The 22,409-nt window shown below is 37.5% G+C and overlaps 1 protein-coding gene across 1 annotated transcript in view; it reads left to right on the forward strand.

Moving 5' to 3' along the window:
* The window catches only part of LOC139972129 (uncharacterized), a 45,753-nt gene that overhangs the window by 10,360 nt on the left and 12,984 nt on the right, over nucleotides 1-22,409 (forward strand). Inside the window, exons 7-16 of the mRNA XM_071979090.1 lie at nucleotides 1,487-1,596; nucleotides 2,250-2,364; nucleotides 3,936-4,045; nucleotides 8,795-9,059; nucleotides 9,481-9,780; nucleotides 16,501-18,236; nucleotides 18,566-18,768; nucleotides 19,219-19,295; nucleotides 20,181-20,242; nucleotides 21,222-21,282. Coding sequence (XP_071835191.1) covers nucleotides 1,487-1,596; nucleotides 2,250-2,364; nucleotides 3,936-4,045; nucleotides 8,795-9,059; nucleotides 9,481-9,780; nucleotides 16,501-18,236; nucleotides 18,566-18,768; nucleotides 19,219-19,295; nucleotides 20,181-20,242; nucleotides 21,222-21,282 — 3,039 coding nt within the window. The remainder of the gene's footprint in view (nucleotides 1-1,486; nucleotides 1,597-2,249; nucleotides 2,365-3,935; nucleotides 4,046-8,794; nucleotides 9,060-9,480; nucleotides 9,781-16,500; nucleotides 18,237-18,565; nucleotides 18,769-19,218; nucleotides 19,296-20,180; nucleotides 20,243-21,221; nucleotides 21,283-22,409) is intronic.

Raw genomic sequence — 22,409 nt, forward strand, 5'->3', positions numbered from 1 at the left:
ATCACAGATGTTATATCCCTTCACGCAGAAGGTTTAAGACTAAGGCAAATCTAAATATTACATGATCCAGCAACATGTGCCTTTAACTTAAATGGGGATTTCAACGTATTCGAAAATGCTTATGTTCTGTGACAAAGATTGATTTTGAAAATGCTGAAACTAACATGTTGGACCTGTTAACATGACAATGCTCTTAATGGTTTTGATTGCAAAGCTGGTAAAATTTTAATTTGAAAATAAGAAATGCCATATAAATGACATAGTATCTATTTATTTATTCATTTATTTATCTATTTATCTATCTATTTATCTATGGCCTATTTCACAGTAGCTTTGTTTAGAGGTATAAAGTATAAAACTACAATACAACGAGAGGGTACCTTTCTATCACAAGCTCCAATAAGAAAATCAAATACAATGTATCAAGATGGTAAAGCCTTGTCAAGAACAGATGAAGGAATAATGAGTTCCACGAACCAATAGCGTCAATAACGATACCATCTTCGTCTGTTTGGCTGGTATTCGGTTTCAAACAAATACCATTAAAGCTGTTTATAGTTAATCTGTGTAATGTTTAGGCTAAAAAAAAATTGTATCAAACGGTTAAAAAAATACTCGACAGAAAATTGTCTATTTACTGAAGGGCAACAAATTTCTTTGAGTTTGTATCCATATTCCTACCAAATATATACATCTCAACTTGTAGAATACATTTTATATTGTAAAAGAAGACATTAAAGGCTGTTTTTTTTTTAATCTGTTTACATCAGAAAATGAAATATTTCATATGTAGGATAAGGAACTGATAAGGATGCAAAGGGTGTATTTTTAAAGCTATCCTGCTTCGTAAAAAAACAAACTGCTTGTTAAGTAATTTCATTTCAACGTCGAAAATAAAAATAGACGTATAGGTGCAGTTCCAAAATAGATGTTTTTAGTATTTCAAAATGAACAGAGTGGTGATTAATTTTCCCATCAAACTTAAAATTCTATTGGTCGGTAAAATCATGTGTAAAATCTAAAACTGAAAATAATGGATCTTCACTTCATTTACTGATAACCATGGCATCTTAAAAATCTGGTTCCAATCATCATGGTTTTAGTCGTTTATCAGAGCATAACAATTTCTAATTGTAGTGGGTGTTTTGGCTACTTTTTCCAGATAATAATCATAGACAGCTTGAGAAAGTGATCTATCCTTCAGAGCTTTATTAAAATACGAGTTGTTTAAATAGGTGTCACGGTTTTCTATAAGGCCACCGTGTTTTATATCTGAAACTTTATTGCAACTTATTTCCAACATTATGTTCCAGTTCCTGTCCCTCTTGCCTTAAATATAAATAAATGATCTATAGGCACTCTTCTTTATCATTATCATATTCATATCAAAGTCAGCAATATATTGCAGCAGATTGGTAGCATAATTCACGCTTCATTGATCATATGGCTTACATGTGGATTGATAACTTACCATTTTTCAATCCAGCTCGCAACACCGATGTCAAGAAAATCAAAAAGGAAGATGCAACCAGTGCGATACCCAACATGCCAGCGCAAAGGCTATCCGGTGAACCTGTCGATCTCTTTCACACTGAGGTATAATAGTTAATCATTTATAAGTAACTGTCATAAAAAATAGTCTTTGGATGCATCTGGTACTATATTTTGCAACTTGAAGTATTTTCATGTTCAAGAATTTTCGGGCTTAGACTGTCCAATATTTATGTGTTTAATTGAGGCAGATAAAGTTTTTGTTTGAGTATTTTTTTCTTAATACTACAAATCGCATCTGGGGACACATCTTGGGGGGTGGCACGTGCCCCCCCAGGCTACCACCTGGCGACGCCACTGCCCATTGGAATGGAAATTAATGGTAATAACAATATGATGATGATGATGCCGCTGCATTTGATTATTGGACCAGGGTTATATAACCTAAGTTAACCTTACTATGGACTTGAAACTGGATTTGGACACAGCATTTTTGGAACTCTGGATTTTTTTGGGATGGGGGTGCGGTGAGAGACCGAACTCAAAGTTGAGACCGACATCAGGCCCGTCTATCAATGTGGTATATCCTCTCCTCTGAAATATGACATGACGTTTCATTTTTCTGCTACAGGACCTACAGTAAATCATATAAATGATGTAAATGATACGATTATAATCTTTGCGTGTATTGCTGAACTAGACTGCAAACCTGGTTTAAACTATAACACAAATAATAGTCTGCACCTTTTCGATCACAGGTCAGAAAGCAACAAGGAAACAGGGAAAACACTTTGGATGGTGGAAAATGTTCACAAGCGCTTAAAAGAACGTATCCTACGGCATCAAATCGCAGTCCATTTAGCTCAAGCTCTGGTTAGTAAATTAATAAAACAGAGGTTATGATAGTCTATATGTGGCATTTGTTACTTTGACTTATTTTATGACTATTATTAGTTTCAGTCATAAATATATAAAGCGGCGTCGTTGAAGCTTAAAAAGGCTCAAGTGTTAGTCGACGAATGCCAATCAATAACGTCCTGTTTTATCTATTCGTGGCACTTCATTTGTGAAGCAAAAAAAAAAAACAGTCAAAGGTAGCACAAACCCAACCATCATTACTGGTTCTTGTGATGTAAGTAAATGTCATGCAAAACTTACCCAAACAACTAGACGAATTTTATTCCATTTGGGAGATATCACAGATGTCCTTTCACGCAGCAGGCTGAAGACTTAGAAAAGTTTAAATATTACATGTTCCAGCAACATGTGTCTTTAATTTGTACGGGGATTTTTACGTATTAGAATACTTATGTTCTGACACGAAAATTGGTTTTGCAAATGCTGAAACTAACATGTTAGACCTGTTAACATGACAATGCTCCCAACGGTTTTGATTGCAAAGCTGGTAAAATTCTACCTTGAAAATATGAAATGCCATATACCTGACATATTATCTATTTATTTATCTTTCATGTATCTATCTATCAATTTATATATCGCCTATTTCACTGTAGCTTAGTTTATAGGTATATAGTATAAACATAGAATACAATGAGAGGCTACCCTTCTATCAGAAGCTCCAGTAAGAGAAATAACTGTCAAGACCAGATACAGGTAAAATGAGTTCCATGAACCAAACACGTCAATAACGATACGACCTTCGTCTGTTTTCTGGTTTTCGGTTTCAAACAAATACCATTGATGCTTTTTCACCTTGCACTTTGGTCAACACCTCAAATATCTCTTTCAGTACGCAACAGAGGCTTTCGGATATGAATTCTTCTTGGCTTGTATTCCTGTTATATTCCTTGTCAGAGGCCAAATGAATCTATGCGATGATAATGGTGTGTGTGTAAGCGCGCATGTGTTTCGTAGGTGACGCTTGTAAGCACGGTAACTCAAAAAGTTAATGGTGGGTTAACTTCATACTTGGTATGTGGATCTGTCTTCAACGAAACATACCTGGCATCCAGGTGAATAGAATCTGCTTCAGAATTCATACTCTTGTTTTAACAATGCTTTCAAAGCTACTATCAGGTCCCCCCTATGAGTCTCAATTAAGGTTTCAACATGTTATCTCAAAGGAGCACAAACTGGCTCAAGGAGTCAAAAGGTTATCTCAAATGGTGAAAACATTGAAAAATTTCTCAAAACTATTTCACAATGTTTCAACAATATCAAATAAGTCTCAACAAGATTTTAAGAGATTGTTAGCTTAAAATTCGTAAAATGTGGTTATATTTTACATAGAAAGACTGTTCGTTCTGGATACTGAAACATTATGGTGTAAATGTCTATCCTATACAATCCTTACCAGTGAATGACATGGTTGATGCCCCAAAGGGACTGCTAAAAACCTTTCCTGGTATTCACTTAATTCTTTAATTTGTATGGCAAGGAGACACTAAGGTAACTGGCTTTCTGGTTCTGTTCTCATTATATAGTTACTACAAAAACAAAAGCACCAATACTGTTGCAACCAAAACAACAAGTGATACAATGTGACGTTCGTTCTGTAAAAAGGAACATCGGTACCACATACAACAAGTCAGAGGTAAGTGTATGGACAGCGAAGGTTAGTCTATGAATCGGGTAGATTTATATTCCTTGCCAAAGGCCGAAGGAATCTATGCGATGGTGATGGCGTGCGTGTGTGTGTGTGTGTGCGTTTGTTTTGCTATCTGACCGAGGACTTGAACAAAAGAATTTTAGGTCCTCGGTTGTGATTTTTAAAGAATCACCACGTCCTCGGAAGAATTCTATTGTATGGGGTATTGTTAATGTTACGGTACGTGGATTTGAACAATGGAAAATACAATAGGGTCCTCGGTCTGAATGTAATGCAACATGTGTGTTTGTGTGTGTGTGTGTGACGCCTCGCTTGTAAACACGATATCTCAAGTAGGGAAGTAGGGAACCAATCTAATATTTGGTGTATATGAGTACCACATTGAGCAGATGAACCATATTGTTTTGTGGGGAGGTCAAAGGTCATTTGGAGTCACCAGGGGCCAAATAGTGAAAACCTTGTAAACACGATATCTCAGGGAGATAAGCTTGGACCAATCTAATATTTCGTGATTAGGTGGACCACAATTTGGAGTTCAATGTTCATTTGGGGTCACCAGGGGTCAAATTGTGTAAACCTTGTAAACACGATATCTCAAGAAGGGAAGGTTGGACCAGTCTCGTATTTCGTGTGAAGGAGTACCACATTAAGTTCAAGATCCCTATTGTTTATGGTGGAGGTCCAAGTCCATTTGGGGTCACTAGAGGTCAAATTGTGAAAACCTTGTAAACACGATAACTCAAGAAGGAAGGTTGGACGAATTTCATATTTAGTAGTATGTAGTTGATACGCGTTCAGTACAAGATTTTATTGAGGTCAAAGGTTATTTGGAGTCACTAGACTCCAAATTGTGGAACCTTGTTTTATAAGCTACCGTCTCTCCTACAGACCAGCCTATCAGATATAATGTGCGTTAAGCCTCATACGAATAGGAGGCTATTGGCAATTGCAGATGAGCTTATGGGCATCCATAGAATCTAAAACTGAAAGCGCGAAAAAAATGTGCATTGGCTTCAATGTGCCGCTCGGAAGCTTTACTTTGAGTGCAGAAAGGTGTACTTTGTAGTACAGCGGTTCTATTGGACGTTTTCCGTCGTGTTTATTTCAGGTTGGATGTAGTTTCGTTGTGACTAGGCAGCGTTGATGAAACTTAACAGTTCGTACTGAGATTTTTTACTCTGACCAATTCGAAATAATTGTGTAAAACTGTCTTAGTTTGGCCTCGAGTTCACAAGCTTTTGTCTGGATTGGCTGTTGATCTCAATTTGTGTAGTCTCTTCCACCAGTTTCAGCATAGCTAGGCCTTAAAAGTAACGTTCGACTTTGGTCACGTTTATAATTATGGGACAACTTGAACAAACCTGGGTAGGCCTGTGAGCAATTGTATGTTGTCTAGGCCAGCAACGGTTGGGTAGAATAGGGTTCGTTAACAAAACAACGTGAAGAATACCAGTCAGAATACCAATTCACTTAAGATGGCAAAACATCTCCTTCATTATTTCTTAAAGCAATTTTCCTGGCTATCATTCATAATTCGAAAAGTATAGAACAATTTAAGGAGCTCTGAGACAAGTTTGCTGTTGTTACTGCTAGGAATTTTGGAAGAGAGATGCTCTTACAACCTCAGATTTTCATTGCGTAAAAGATCGCTTGACTTAGGAAGTGTAATGGAGTAATAGCGATATTTTTCGCGCATCAATCTGCAGCTAAAAGACAAATAATTAATTCGGAAATTGTACGAAGTCGTCGCTCTAATTGAGCAGCGGTTCAAAGTCGCAGTGAGGTACTGTATATGCTTAGGACTGCCGCACACCTAGTTTCTGTATAGTATATGCCTAGTAACGTAGAGGAGCCCTAATGTAACAGAAGCCAAGCTATCTTCGTTTATTAATTTTTACAGATGTTGTATTTTTAATTGTTTGAGACACTACAGTAGCTGCTTATTTATGATTCTGCGTCATGTTTTACTTTGTTCAACACTTACTTTTGGTGGAAAAAGTTTAAATTTCATACTGCAAAGAAACATGACTTTCCAATTACTGAGCACCATGCATCTGCCTAACTTCCTAACCTAGTATTGATGTTGCAGCTCTGTACTTTGGAGACTTGAACAACAATCATAGGCCTAGTGGCGAGTGGAATTTGGCGAGTAGATTTTAAGTTACCGTCGCCAAATAGCGAGTACTTTCAAAAATATTTGTCGAGGCCTGAGAACCTTCAAAACATGATTTCTCATGGTAGAAATCATGGATACTTTTCATACGTGGTATATGGATAGGCCATATTGAGTACAAGAATCCTATTGCTTGTGAAGTCAAATCTCCTATACTGTAGGTCACCAGAAGTCAAAGTCTGAAAACCTATTACATGATACCTCTAATACTTGGTGTGTGGCTTCATAACATTGAGTACAAGACCCCTATTGTTTTTGGTGGAGATGTGTATAGCCACGTATAGTAGACTGACCTGTGTTTATCATGCCATAGTGTTATTGTAACAGCTAGTTCAGGGTTTGCTAACAAGCAGAAGACTAGTGCATTGAAGTCATCGAAACCTCAATGCATTTTGCATTCTGGTTTTAAGCAATGTCTTCATTCGCAACCAGTTATTTCATCAAACCCTTAATGTAGTTTGCCATTTTGGTGTCTTATTCAGTTCCTATGCTGAAAGCACCTGGGACCTATATTATCAAGTCTGCTTGTACTGTAGGTGTATTCGTGTGGGTGTATTTCTGTGTCTGCATGTGATGCCTCAACACAAAAAAAAGTCAAGACTCCAGCCAGTTGGATTTGGTGTATAACAAGCAACAATGTTTCTTAAACTACATATGCAGTTTACAATGCCATCTAGTCAGAGTTTGAAGTGGGAGTCTGATGTCCCCCTGAAAAAAGGGGTCTCAGACACAGTATTATCCACCCTTTGGATTATTTAGATTAGTTTTGTTAGAAAATGACAGACAATGGCTACGGTACCATCCCCTGCACACACATCAAAGCATGTTTACTGTAGATGACATCTAACAGTCCTGACCAAAACCTTAATAAATTCGTAAAACATCACAATTATTCAGTGTAGACTATGTACATTTAACAATAAAGCCCTATACATTTCAATACCTCTATGTATTAAGATATATATGTAATGCTTGACAGCAGCATGGTGTTTTGCTTCTTCTGCCACATTGCTTGAGCAATGCATTTTTTAAATTTCTCTTGGTTCTACATGGAATTGTTTACAAAAGTTAATAAGTTTCTTAGCCTTATAGCACTTCAGCCACAAATTATGAGGCAATTATGGCTTAAAGGCATTAAAGACTCGCCCCAAACCGTGTGCGGCCATCTAGAAAATTTAAGTTTTTGTTGCTTGCAAGTGACTTTTTGTTCATGTGGCTACAAAATGCAGACAGTAATGAAACGTGATATCTTGTTATCTTTAGCTGGACCTGAGATGTCGTTTCTACACTGTGCTGTGGACATTGACCGCAGCTGTATGTACTGGTTGTACACTAGTGTCAAATAACAAAAGGTAGCAAGCTGTGTGTGTATTTTCTGGGATCGATGGTGGTGTCTAATACTTCTGTTACACCTCATTCGAAACTAGGTCAGATTACCGACATTAGATGTTTCTTTTTGCAGCGAGTCTTCACACCCTTTAATTTGTTGCATTAATCATCTGTGGTTACATCTCATCTGATAGAAGGTTACATTTAGGTGGTAACAACAGTTTTGCTGTAACCACCTGACATACTGGTTCCAGAAATGTTTGCAATCATAGGCCGTAAAGCAATAAACAAAGGATGTAAGGTATCTGAAGTTTAGAGAGCTCTGTGTAAACGTGACCAGTAATACCACTAGTAGCCCGGAAGTGTCTTACAGTTTCTTCCTTACCTGGCAGTAAAGCCTTGGTTTGACAATGGAGTTAGAAAAGTCTCAACAGCTTAGATTGAACTGTTGCAAAGATATTGTTGCTTGAAAGTACTGTATATTACACGATTGTGACATCATATTAAGTTTGAAAGGCCTTCTATCAGTGAGCAGATACAGTAGCTAGTGCCCTTTTAATGATATTTTGTTTGTTGGAATTGGCTTTAAAGCACTGTATATATTGAAGGATATATATATTTTTTGTCATTAAGTCATTCTGTAAAGTAGAATAGATCAGTAATTACTTTTGCACATTTCACTGTTTGCATTGATATGTCTGTTAACAAATATACCCTAAGTAATGTACACCTACAATAACTTTCTTATCTGATTCACTGAGCATCAAAGTATGAGTAAATCAGTAGTACCATGGAGGTAAAACCTCCATGGTAGTACTGCGTTTCTGCAGCCTTGCCTTAAAGGTCATAGGTCAGTTCACATAAATATCAATAAGATTTTAGAAACAAATGCGAGCACACACAGTGAACTTTAGATGTGGTTTGTAGATTTTCTTTGATTACAATAATCTGAACAGTACTGTTTGATGTATATCCCATTAAGCCGATCAGACAGTAGCTGTTTTGACTTCACTTAGTGTGTGGATCTTCTATGTGAGTAACCAGAATCTTACTTTCTTATGTGGAGTTCAAGATAAGTTCAAGTCTCAGGGGAGCTGTTGGTTACATCTCAAACATTGTCACATCTCAGAAACCTTCTGATCAAGGCTAGTCTTAAATGAAAGTTATTGATGTGATTAGTTGGCGAAGAATAACTAACTCATTAGATTGATTGTTGTTTTTCTCTTCCATAGGCATCCATCTTCAGCCATCTGAAAGAAGAACTTTCTTTAAAGCTAACCCAAACTGACTGTGGCAATTTAGGCCGCTACTTTTCACTACCACCTGATCAAGTGCAGACCATTATTTCAAGTCCCTTGTACTCTGATAAATTTCTGCTTGCCCTTGAAGAGAGAGGATACATAAACCCTTCAAATGTGAATCGATTAACTGATGCACTCACTGAGCTGAAGATCAACCATACTCACTTAACAACAAAGACGTGCATGGAGCTAAGAGGTAGGCCACTAAGCATTAGCTCTCCTTGTAATTTTGTATTTTGATTTACCTCTTGTACTTTCAAAATGCAATTAAGATAGGTCTTGATCTCCATAAAGTATAGCTCAACGATCATTCATATTTTCCTTGAAGCAAAACCTCTGTATGAATAGTGATATACTATCACCTGCCAGCTCACCCTACCACCTCCCCTTCCTACCCCCTCCACCCAGAAAGATTCCACTTTATGCAATACACAACACAGTTGGTGATTTATTCTATATGCTGGAAACCAAAATGTGTACAACAAAACATCGTATGTATGTACAAGTGGGCAAAAATCACCTTGTGCCATGATGTGTATTATGCTATCAGCATGCCTGTACATCTCTGTGGATAATTAACAACACTGAAAACTTGATGTTTACCTTAAACATTTCAGATCAAGAGACTGAATACGATACATTCCTCGCCGGCCTCTCTGCTTATTTGACATTTTCTATAACAAAGAAACTGTGTGATAACTTTGAAGTTACAGATGAGAACAAGAACACAGTTATCTCCAGTCAGAATCCAGGACTCTCCTTCCTCCTGACAATTGATGAGATGGGTATCATTAATCCTTCTGATGTCAGCAAATTAAAGTCACCTTTAGAGGAATATCGTCTTCTCCAGGCAATAGCTAAGATACACGAATACCAGTCCTTGGTACTTTCTGACAAAGCTATGCCACAAGATGAAGGTATTGTAAATTCATGTGTATCTAACAAACTGTTATACCCCACTGGTACAAGTTTCATGCCAGTGTTTGTTGAGTTGGTTTATTTTAGTAAACAGAGGGCGCTCGGCCCCAGCAAACAATGTACATATAAGACATCTCCCTTTTATTGAAAAACAAGATGATAATACACAAGTTATTGGAGTGATTCTTGCTGTTACTTAAAAAGCTTAATATGCAACTGAAAATAATTAGATGTGATAAAAATAACATAGCCTATACACACACTCCTTTCCAACTGAAATATCTGTGTCTAGCTGGGGGATCACTTTTCTACCAGCCTTAGAGCAATATGATTTTTCTTCATCCAAACCTTTACTCTTAACCATTTGAGAGTAATAACCTGAATGGTAAGAACTGTTGGACTCTTCTAATTCCTTTTTCATCTATGTGTAAAAGTAAGTTGGCCTGACGTTTCGATCCTAGCAGGATCTTCTTCAGAGGCAAAATGACAAGTAACAGTAACAGAAGGGACAAAAACACGCACATAATGCATACAGGTTAATGATCTTGGTGAACACAAAGAGATCCTTTTCATCTACTTAAAAACAACTATCAGCCTCATGAACCTTGTCAATAAGATCTTTGTTAAATTGATTCTGGTTCCTTCTAAGACTAATGATCAGTTTGTACTATGAATGATCTAGGCATTGCAGTCTCATCGGTGATAACTGCAGGATTCCATGTTTTTGAACTGACCATCATACACTCTCACTCTATCACCAACTGAGAAATTCTGAGATGGACGTGCACTCCTGTCATAATATTTCTTTCGTATCTTTTGTTTCTGGATTATTCCTTTCCTTTCTACATTCTTCTGAACCAATTGGGGTTTTAACTGTTCATTTGTCATTGGCAGTTGTTCTCTTAACCTCCTTCCCATGAGAAGCTGTGCAGAGCTGGCTCCAGTATTGGGGTATTGCGCCATGCTAGAATACCTTTGTAGGGATCTTTACCTTCATGTGCAGACTTCTTGAGGATAGCTTTGACCGTTTACACTGTCCTCTCTACAAGCCCATTCGACTGAGGAAAATAAGGGCTACTTGTCACATGCTTGAAATCCCATTCATTGGCAAACAACTCAAACTCTGCACTGCTGTACCGAGGACCATTATCAGATAAAACTTCCACTGGGACCCGATGTCTCGCAAAAATGGACGTTATGTGCATGATTACCTGATTACTGCTTGTAGAATGCAATAAGGCAACTTCAAAAAACTTGGGAAAATAATCTACAACAAGAAGATAGTTCTTGCAAGTCAGTACCAACATTAACCCATGGCCTATCAGGAATATCATGTGGTATCAATGGCTCCTTCTGTTTCCTGACCCTATAATTTTGACAAACTGTGCACCTGGCAACCATATCCTCAATTTGCCCTGACAAACCTGGCCAGAATAAACACTGCCTAGCCCTGGCGTTGCACCTATTGTTACATTGATGATACTTATGAATGCGTTTCAACATATCAGCTCTGAGACTACAGTGGAAATCAAAACTTGATCACCTTTCAGGACAATACCATGATATTCCGATAACTCACGTCTATGATGCCAAAATGAACTAGCTGCTGCACTGACCTGATGTATATCATTTGGCCATCCCTATCTAATATAGCTGATTACCTGTAGCAAAACATCATCTTTCTTGTGATCTTTGTGATCTTTGACCTGTTCAAGTTTGGTGTCTGAAATAGGCAGGTTAGTAAGCACCATACGGACATGTAGCTCAATTTCATCCTCAAGTGTACCTTTACCAGTCAGTGGCAAGTATGCACGAGAGAGCGCATCAGCTATGTGCATCTCTTTGCCTGGATTACGGACAATTTTCACCTGATATTTCTGGAGTCTGAGCATCAGAGGTTTCCTCATGATTGAGGCTTATGATCTGACTCTACCTTCACATGTTTCCCATACACAAATTGACTAAACCTTTCACAGGCATATACCACAGCTAATAACTCTTTTTCAATCTGTGCAGAGTTCATTTCACTTTGAGACATGGCTCTTGAAGCATATGGCACAGGTTTTCCCTTTTGCAACAAAGCACTTCCTATACCACTCTTAGAGGAATCAGTCAAAATCACCACCGATTCATTGACATCATAATACAGATTAGGGATATACTTTGATAAGTAGTTTGCCATACCCAAAAATCTCATCACATCACCCTTGTTTTGTGGTGTTGGCATTTTGGTGACTGCCTCCACTTTTGTGTGACCTGGTTTTATACCCTGTTTTGACAATACATGACCCAAGTAGTTGATTTCTTCTTTAGCAATTCCACATTTCTCAATGTTGAACTTAAGGTTATTCTGATTAGCAACTTCTAGAACCCTTCTTAGCCTAACATCATGCTCATCCTTATTTCTCCCATACACGAGGATGTCATCCATATAGGTTCCAATACCATCCTCACCCTCAAAAAGGCTGCTGATGATGGGGCACTACAAATTCCAAAGGGTAGTCTCAGATACCTATAACGCCCAAATGATGAGTTGAAAGTACGAAGCTCTGAACTAGCATAATCTAGTTGTATCTGCCAGAACCCACAACTAGCATCTGAAATACTGAAATATTGTGCACCATGTGACCTTGTAGAATTTTTTTCTGCGGTGGGTAGCTGACAATGGGATCTTTGAATTACCTGATTCAATCTTTGGGATCAAGACGGACCCTTCGGGACCCATTTTTTTTCTCTCAACCACAACTAGGGAGTTTACCCAATTTGTAGGCCTATCATTTTTTTCAATTACACCTAGGGACTCAATTCTACTCAGTTCAGTCTTAAGTTGTTCATGCATTGTTGCTGGAACCTTCCTCTCCTCGCTGCATGGATCACTGGAGGAACGTTTTGCTTCACCACGATCTTGTGCTTGCCTGGTAAGCATCCTAATCCGGAGGAAACCTCGCTGTACTCCTGGAAAGTACTCTCCTCATCGGTAAGAGTGTTGATACATTGTACCAGGTTGAGACTTCCGCAAACATTTACGCTCAGTAGTGGTTGTGCTTTAAGGTCGACAACTTGGAAATCCAACCATTGTACAATTGTCTTACATTGACAACGAAGCCGACATTGTCCCATGACTTGATTTTTTTCACCACTGTATGTAGCAACTTTGAGGCAGAAGACCTCAACCGGTTCCTCCCTGGGCAAACCTGCTGGTAAATCGTGAACGGTAAGACATTCGCTTCCGCTCCCGTATCGAGCTTGAACGTGACTGTCTTTTTATTAACCTTGATTGCAGATTTCCATTCAGACCGACTCAGACATACTCTGGGTATGACGCAGCATCCTCATCGATGGAACCAATGTAGAACTCATCAGGAACTGATGATCCACCACTAACATCAGAAGAATTATCTGTTACAGTTGTGAATCTTTTATCAGATTTTGTCTTACAGAACTTCGCAAAGTGGTGCTTTCTACCACACTTCTTGCATATTTGTCCATAGGCGGGACATTCCCCAATATTATGGTTACGTCCACACCGGCCACAGTTAAAAATGAAAGCTTCCCTGCCCCTGTGTCATTGTTAGGCTTAGGCTTAGGTCAGTGTTATTGTACTTCTTCTTTGGCTTACCCGGTTTGCACTGTGATTGTCCGCTTGTGTGTACACCATGGACTGTATAGTCTCCAACGTTAGCTGCTCTGGTTAGTGTTTTTATCTGATTCTTTGTTGTCTCTGTTGCACGACATCTTGATACAGTCTTTCCTAGTGTTAATTCTCCTGTTCTCAATAGTCTTTTGCACAACCCATTATCCTGCAGTCCGCATACTATCCTATCACGGATTAGGCCATTAGTCAGTGTTTCGAACTCGCAGCTTTGCGCTAATTTTTCAGTTCTGTGACATAATGGTCGATTGGTTCTGAAATTTGTTGATTTCGTGTGAAGAATACAAACCTTTCGTAGATCAAATTCTTCCGTGGATTGCAATATCCTTCAAATTTGTTCAATACATCGGCTACTTCTCTTTACTCTCTTTAGCCGTGAACGTAAACGTATTGAATAAGGGCCTCATCCCCTGCAACTTGGAGTAGTACGGCACACTGGTGTGTTTCTGATTTTTCCACCAGTTCCGGCGCCTCTAAATATAACTCTAACCGTTGTTTCCAACGTCGGAAATTTTCCACTAAATTACCTTGTAGGCTGAGCGGCGGCGGCGGCGGCGGGTTAAACTTCTCCATTATCTGACACCATGTCGTGTTGTTGAAAGACTATGCGGATGCCATGTTTGGAGTTACGTTAACAACTGGTTAATTTTAGTAAGTAGAGGGCGCTCGGCCTCAACAAACAATATACATATATGACAGTTTTAAGGAACATTCCTGACTTAAGACTTCATAGTTCGAAAACAGTTAAACACACAAAATGCACTCATTATCTATAATCAGGATATAATATAATTTATAGTATAATATAATATATTAGATATAATATTGAGATATAATATATTTTAGGGATATATATATATATATATATATATATATATATATATATATATATATATATATATATATTGTTACATTGGAATGCGAGAGGTCTCGATAACTAATATTTAACGAGACACAAGCCTGGGTTCGTTTCCGTAAGGAACACAGACAAATTGACGAGTCTAGAGAATTTGAATGAGAACGTAAACGATATTGAACAATGGAGTCTGAACCAACAACAACAAATGGTAATTACAAATATATAGAAAATTACTCACAAACTTAACAAGATAGGATACACTTTAAAACACGCTGGTCTCTTCCAACGGCGATATCCCTCAGCGGCCACGACGTAGATGACGACGATTTTCGGTCCGTTGTACCGCGAAATTCACTGGTCCTCGACGAAGTTTCTCGCCATCACAGAAACAGCAGTCACCTTCTTTCCGGCGATGCTCCACAATAGAACACGGACTTCTAGCCACAATCGAGTGAAGCACAAGTCGAACTTCTCGCCGACTAAATATTACCAGAGTCAGTCCAAAATCAGCTTTATAGCCACTAACTCCTGGCGTAACGAACTTCCTCAACGGAGACAGAAATTCTTCACCTTCTCCGAAATAACGACTGGAAAACTGTAGTTTCACAGCAAAGTCCTCTTCAAACCTCTGAATGGCAGTGTAGAATCAATCTTGGTATCGATATCTCAATCCCTCAGAAACTGCTGGCAGTTGAGCACTGACGATATATAGTAGAATGGTATAATATGTGTTGTCGCTTGTATTCGTTCAGAAACTGAGAAACTCTCCGATCTGGGCGGGTTTTAATACGATTCGTCAGGTCAAGAATCATCTAGACCTTTCTCGATACACCTGAGTAACAACTCGACCCAGTTTCTCCATTCTTGGAAGTCCTTTGCATATCTCGCGAACATTCCAGAGAATCCACGAAAATGTGTGCACACCTTACATGCGGTTTCACGTAAACCGACGTTAACCCGAGACCAGCGTGTCATCATAAGGAATATACCAGAACAATCGTGTATTATAACATTCTGACACGGTAACCCGACCTAATTTCTCAAATATTGATTTGTCACGTAGGCAATTTCAAATACTTTCTATAATATAACATTAGGTTCCTTACTAGCAGTGACTAGTGTTAGGCTACAATGGGCCCTCGTAACAATACATATATATATATATATATATATATATATACATACATATATATATATATATAAGGGATACAATAAATATATAATGAATATATGAATATTTTAGGGATATAATGAAGACTGAGATGTCAAAATATGTTTTGAACTGAAGTACATTGTGGCAACTCACAGCTTCATAGCAGTGTATGTTGTTGAGAAATATAATAATGCTGGTTTTCACTTTAGTGTGATGAGTGCATTGTGGTGCTGTGTAATATGTGATGTCATGCAGTGACTATACTAACAGCTCTTTCTCCTGTAGAATTAAAGTTATGGGATTAATTCTTTGTAAATGATTTAGTTGTGTCCCGGGAAGCTGCAGTTTTACATATATATTTCTCTGTCTTTTTATATTTTTTGTTTGTTTTAGGTTTTGTAAAGCGCCTAGAGACCTTTTGGTATTTGGCGCTATATTATGAACTTATTATATTATTATTATTAATATTATAATCAAATGACTTCACAATTAAACCATGGTCCTAATATGGAGGAGTCCTACTTGATCAGTGACAAATAAATAAAGGCTGTGTCAATTCCTTCCATTTATGACAGCAATCATTGTGCAATGTTTGTCTCTAAATAAAATAAAATACATATTTAAATGTGGATTTTTCAATAGTGGTACATGTAGTGTCTTTGAAAATACATTGCAGATAGAGAACAGTGTCTGATGGTGTGAATGAAATATAATAACATTTGCGTTTCCAATTGTTTCAAGTCTCGATGTATGAAAATATTTGTTATTATTCCTGTTTGTATTACTGAGTAATTTAAACTGACTAGCATGTTTGAGCAATGACAGTGTCTTAGTTTGTGTTGGAGGAGAGCTTCCTTTAAATTTGAAGATTGTACTGTAGTTGTTAATAAATGTTACCAAAGATACAGTGTTACGAGATTGCCCAAACTTTTGATATCAAAGCACACTTGTTTTTCAGTATGGTAGATATTCTTAATATACTGTCATACATTGTGAAACATTTAAACTTGTTTCAATAGAAATTGAACTGTGCTTTCTGTTTCCTTGTTTTAAAGACAAAGAGAACTTATTCCTGAAATGCTTACAACAGAAGACGAAGAGTTGGTTTGAAACCATGACTCCCGTCCCCTGGATGAAGTCCTGTCAATGGAATTCTAATGATCTCTTTATTGCCAGCCGCTTAGTCTTAACAAATTCTGGTTCAAGTATATCTAGCAGAGAAGTTGACCGAAAATGTAAGCTGCACTACCTAGATATCTTTACTGATGAAAGACTAAAAGCAGAGACTCGAATCATTCTGGAAGGACAGCCAGGCTCCGGCAAGACAATGCTCTCCTCTCAGTTGGCATATGACTGGTGTTGTGGGAAGCTGGATATCCCCATGGTCATCTTTCTGCCCTTGAAAATTGTTGGTAACATGACAATTATTCAAGCTATCAAGATGTTCTACATCCGTAAAGGCATTCCCATTGCAGAAGAGGATATTGTGTCTATGCTTAACAGTGATAAGAAGAAAGTCTACCTCATATTGGATGGGTTAGAAGAATACAATGGTGTAACCAAAGATGGAAGTCCTTCAGAAGTCATGAGAGTAATGACAAAAGAGAAACTGTCCAACTGCATTGTTATAATCACAGCTAGGACAGATTATACCAAGCATCTACCTCCAGGTCCAATATTGAAGATAGGAAGCTTTGGTGAGGACGAGATGACTGAATACATTGAAAAAGTATACTCTGATGATGTCAAAAGGCAAGGAGAAGTAAAGGAATTGATTGATAATATTCCATTTGTTCTTGATCTTTGTAATATTCCACTTCTCTTTGTGTTGTTAGTACATAACATTGATAGATTAGGAAAGTTACAAGAGGCTCAGCTTGACAGGGTTACTCCTTTCGTGAAGGCCATTGTAGATATCCTGTGTCCTGTGCAGGATGAGGAAGACACACATAGTCATCTGTCTGACCAGAAAACATACATTACATTGGAGGAACTTGCATTTAATGGCCTCTGTAGAGGAAACCAACAACTGTTTTGGCAGAAAGACTTTGTGGATAGAAGTGTCACTAATAGCAAAGCATTGGTAGATTCTGGGATACTTGTTATTGAGGAAGGAACTCCATTTAATTCTTCTGATAGAAATCTTGAGACTGCCTCAGGCAGTGGAACTTCCCAGACTGATTCCATCAGTGATGAGTCACTGAACACATCTAATGTTACTTCAGAGATAAAGAGAGGGGTACCACTTGAACCTGATATTTTGGCATCTATCAATCAATCAGAGAGTAATCCAATATTGGAATCAAAAGAGAAACAATCGGAACCTTTACTGAACAGAAAAACTCCGAAATATATCTCGCAACAGGTGAAATTCCTTCATAAGTTAATACAAGAGTGGTTTGCAGCAAAGTATTTAGCCCGCTTCTTCTGGGGTCACAAATCAACTGAACACCATGACAAGAATCAATTGTTCAGAGAACACCTGGCTAACATAGACCCAGCTGATCTCCATTATGTCTTGCGCTTCACTTGTCATATCTGTCCTCCCAGCTTTCATGTTATTGCCAGTTTTCTGATGAGAGACTTTAAAACAGGAGATGGTGAGATTCCTGATTACATCATCAACTGCATCTGTCTCTGTTTTGGTGAGCATGATGAGTACAAAGGACACAAGTTCAAGGACATTGTCACAGAGATCTGTAGAAGAGAATCCGTCAACTTCAGCTCTGGAGATAGTCGAATACTGCTGAGGTCAAAAGTTTCTATGCTGACTTTTGCGTCGAGATCAAAGGTACATTCCCGGTTTTTTAACACTGTCCATTTTTAAATGTAACTCCCTATTCCTTAACATTTGGATGCGTGAAGATGCTTGATAAACATTTGAGCCAGCAGTGTAAAAAATTATGCTGGAGTGAATTCCCAGTAATATGCGTCTTTATGTTTTATGATCAAGTCAGTGTTGAATTGGAGCCCTTTGTGATTACATTTTGTAACCTAGTCCTCTATAGCCATTGTACCTTTCCTTATTCCAAGGGACATTAAATTTCTGAAATAGACCCTCTGTTATCTGTGAATACTGATGTCAGGTTTTAATGTGGGAAACACTCCGTTCCTTTTAAGGTTCCAATAAAGCGTCTGAAGTTTTCAGATGTGGTTGAAAAAGTTACAGACAAGGCCCTTGTCTTACAGGACGATGTATGGCTTGGTATATTAGAAACTCTTGAGGCTATTGAAATGGATCGATGGGACCAGAAACTAATTGACAAAGATTATGAAGACCTTCTAAAATTCATTTTAAATTGTAAACATGTTCATGCAGCACGGTAAGTAGAAATTTAATATCTTTTGTTCATTCATACCATGCAAAACAGAACTGAGAATACATACCTACATGGACATAGAGACAAAATAGTTGAAGATGAATATAAGTAAAGCCAACAGGTAAGAAATAGTACCTGTTGGTATCTTTCTGTTGGTCACACAGAGTTCATTTGTAACTATTTTGTTGTTTACTTAACACACCAGTGTATGCATTCATATTTAATCAAGATATAGAAAATATATGCACATTCAATATTACTTTTATGAAATATATACAATGCATGTAGAAAAAAGGGACACAATGCTTTGTAAACACTCATCAAGACTCAACAGTGAAATAAACAACTAAAACACATGGTTCAATATTTTAACCTTTGCTGCTAAGAATTTCTCTATACAATAACAGTGTCTGCACCAGCCATGTATTGTTTCTTCACTTTCTTTACCTCTAGTTTACTCTTTCCAAGTCCACCAAAGAATGTGACAGATGACAAGATTCTGAAAGCCTTACAATCCCGAAATATTTCAGGTGCAATTTCTCTTAGTAATTAATGAATACCACTTTTGTTTGGTTATGTAAATTAAGTCCCTTGGTAGTATGTTGAAGGTAAACACTTATTACACAGTCAAAGAATTTCTTGTGTAGTCGTTTAAAAATGTGAAATCTCCATTGGTCTAACATCTTTGTATAAAGCACTTTTTAATGTACTCAAAGTATAGACAAATTACTTGGATCAATTCATTTTTGATTCCTTGTCAAAGGGAACACAAATCTGCTGATAGTGATGGTGTATATATATGTGTGTTAATTCACAGCTATACTGAGTTTGTTAGAGGCAGTGATCATTTGAGAACAATACATGAGGTCAAAGTCTGAATATTGTGTAGAAATGATAAACTTCTCCAAAACTACAGAGCTTAAGCATATATGGCATGTCGATTCACTTTACATTGGTGAGTGCAAGAACCCTTTTGTTTTCTTTGTGGAGGTGAAAAGTCTGGAAAACCTTGTCACAAAAAAAACTCCAAGTATAATGGGTGGCTGCAATTTTGCACTTCTATGTAGATCCAGTAGTAAGTTGGTTTCTGGTTCTTTATAAATGTACTTGATAGAACGAAGATCATGAGAAAGATCAGACTGAGGATATTCTTTGATTATCTTTTATCACTTACACTTAATTTCTGCAGGCTTAACAGTATTTGTCACAAATTGTTAAACAATTGTTGGTTTTCAATCAGATGTTTACCAAACATGTAGTTATTTACAGATCTAATGTAGAATGAGATGTAACTGCAATTTAATGGGAACAAATTGTCACCATTTAGCAAATAGTAATAACATTTATTTAGGAGAATTGCAGTTCTATTTGCAGTGACCACAACAGCTATATTTGATCTAATATGCTCTTTGCAGTTGAATGGACCATTGGAGCCAATGCAATTCACACTCTAGATGTGCACACTGGAAAATGGCCGGTGAGAAGTATTCAAGCATTTTTTATTCCTTGCCGAAGGAATCTATGCGATGGTGATGGCGTGTGTGTGTAAGCATCTGTGTGTGTGTGTGTGAAACTTTGGCTCGTAAACATGATATCTCAAGAAGTTAAATTTGGTTGAACTTCAAACTTAGTGTGTGGGTAGCCCGTAGTAAGTAGATGATCACTATTATTTTTCATGGAGTCAAGGGTCATTTGAGAGATCACCAGAGGTCCAAGGCGGAAAACCTTGTAAACACGGTATCTAAGGAAGTACAAAATGCTTGAACTTTAAACTTAAACTATAAATTGACTAAGGGTAGCAAATGATCTCTTTTGTTTTTCATGGAGGTCAAAGGTCATTTGCGGTCACTAGAGGTCAAAGGCTGAAAACCTGGTAAACACTAAATCTCAAGAAGCAAACGTTGCTTCAACTTTAAACTTTGTATGTTGATAGCCCTTGGTGAACAAATGATTCCTATTGTTTACATGGAGGTCAAGGTCATTTGAGGTCACCAGAGGTCAAAGGCTGAAAACCTGGTAAAAACTACATCTCAAGAAGAAAACGTTGCTTCAACTTTAACCCTTGGATGTTGATAGCCCTTGGTGAGCAGATGAAGGCTATTGTTTTTCATGGAGGTCAAAGGTCGTTGAATGTCAATTGTTGGTTACAGTCTGAATTAATCTAATTATGCAGAAGTGAAGTTTGTTTGACCTTTGACCCTCTTAACATAGGAACGCATTACTCAATTCTGCAAGATTTGCCATTTCTGCTTAATATTTCAGCTCGTTAGAAAATCTTGTATTCAAAGTTTCTTCTCATATTGTCAGGGAATCACTAAGTCACGTGACTTTCTGGTACACCATCATATATTTGTTTTTGATTGTTGCTTTTGAGAAGTTACCACCAAGTTACCACCAGCAAATGTAAATTGATAATTGTTGCTATTGTATTTATCTGGAATTATTTCTTCATCCAGATGGAGTTTAGACTACACAGTAGGAACTCTAATGAACCATCAGCAACAAAAGCAGTTAAAGGTGTGTCTAGCTTAAACTTATTTATTTACACGTTATGATTCACAGTACCAAGGAGATAGTTAGTGGAATCACTCTTTCTTAGAAAAGGGATCATGATGGAGTTTAGAAGAGTTTTACATAGTAGACTTTTTATAAAATATAATTGAAATGTAAAACTGTAGCAATGATGAATGATGGAATGAAGTGAATAACAATGGCAGCACTCGCCTTTGACATAGTTTGTAGTTTAGTAGATAGGCTGAGATATGGCAATCTTCAAAGCCTGCAATCTTTGACGATTGTCACGGATTCTTTTCAAGAGAGCAGTCGACAACGGCGTAAACACGGACAGAGAGAGTATGTGAGTTTCAAAAGTTCAATATAATTATTAACAACAACAATGAAATTAATAGCGGTTACATAGAACAAAAAAAGTCATCATTTTCTATATATATCCTTTTAAACTTTTAAAATTCTAGGCTTCATATGGCATCCTTTCCTTCTTATGGTCCTAGTTTTGATTCGTTGAGGGTTCTGTCAACGTTTATGATTATTACAAATGAATGTTCTTTCTTTCTATACGAGCGTCGGCCTTTTCCTTTTCTTAGTTTCACGTTCTCTTTCTTTCCTCGTTCAAGCTTTAATTTAACTTCTTCCCTGCCTCTTTTGCCATCTTTAAAAGTACCAAAAACACCGAATTTAATTTGTAAAGTAATGAGTTCATGTTATCTCAATGAAGGTGGAAATTGGTTTCTTTTGAACTACAATTCTTACTAACATTTTATAATTAAACAAGAGCAACTTACGGTTTTGCTTTCGGTTCAAGACCGAGATTGAAAAGAGAGAGCACGTGGCTTTACTGTTCTATTTATACCCCATGCCGACGGAATTCCGATACTCGTTAACAACAAAAAAATATTGCGTAATGCTTAAGGATGCACAAAACCATGGCTAAATAATTAGCATCCAGTTAACTAAACACGTAAAGAAATCAATAAAATACATGAGGGGGTTGTCCCAGAACGGGTTGTGACAACGATATAAACATAGATCCTGAACTTAGTGTTGTACTATCCAGGCCGAAAGTGAATTAGGTCTTAGGATGCATTTTCACACTCACAGAACCACATGTTGAGAACACGCTTGAG

The sequence above is a fragment of the Apostichopus japonicus genome, chromosome 1 (assembly GCF_037975245.1).
Source record: "Apostichopus japonicus isolate 1M-3 chromosome 1, ASM3797524v1, whole genome shotgun sequence".
NCBI classification, from domain to species: domain Eukaryota; kingdom Metazoa; phylum Echinodermata; class Holothuroidea; order Aspidochirotida; family Stichopodidae; genus Apostichopus; species Apostichopus japonicus.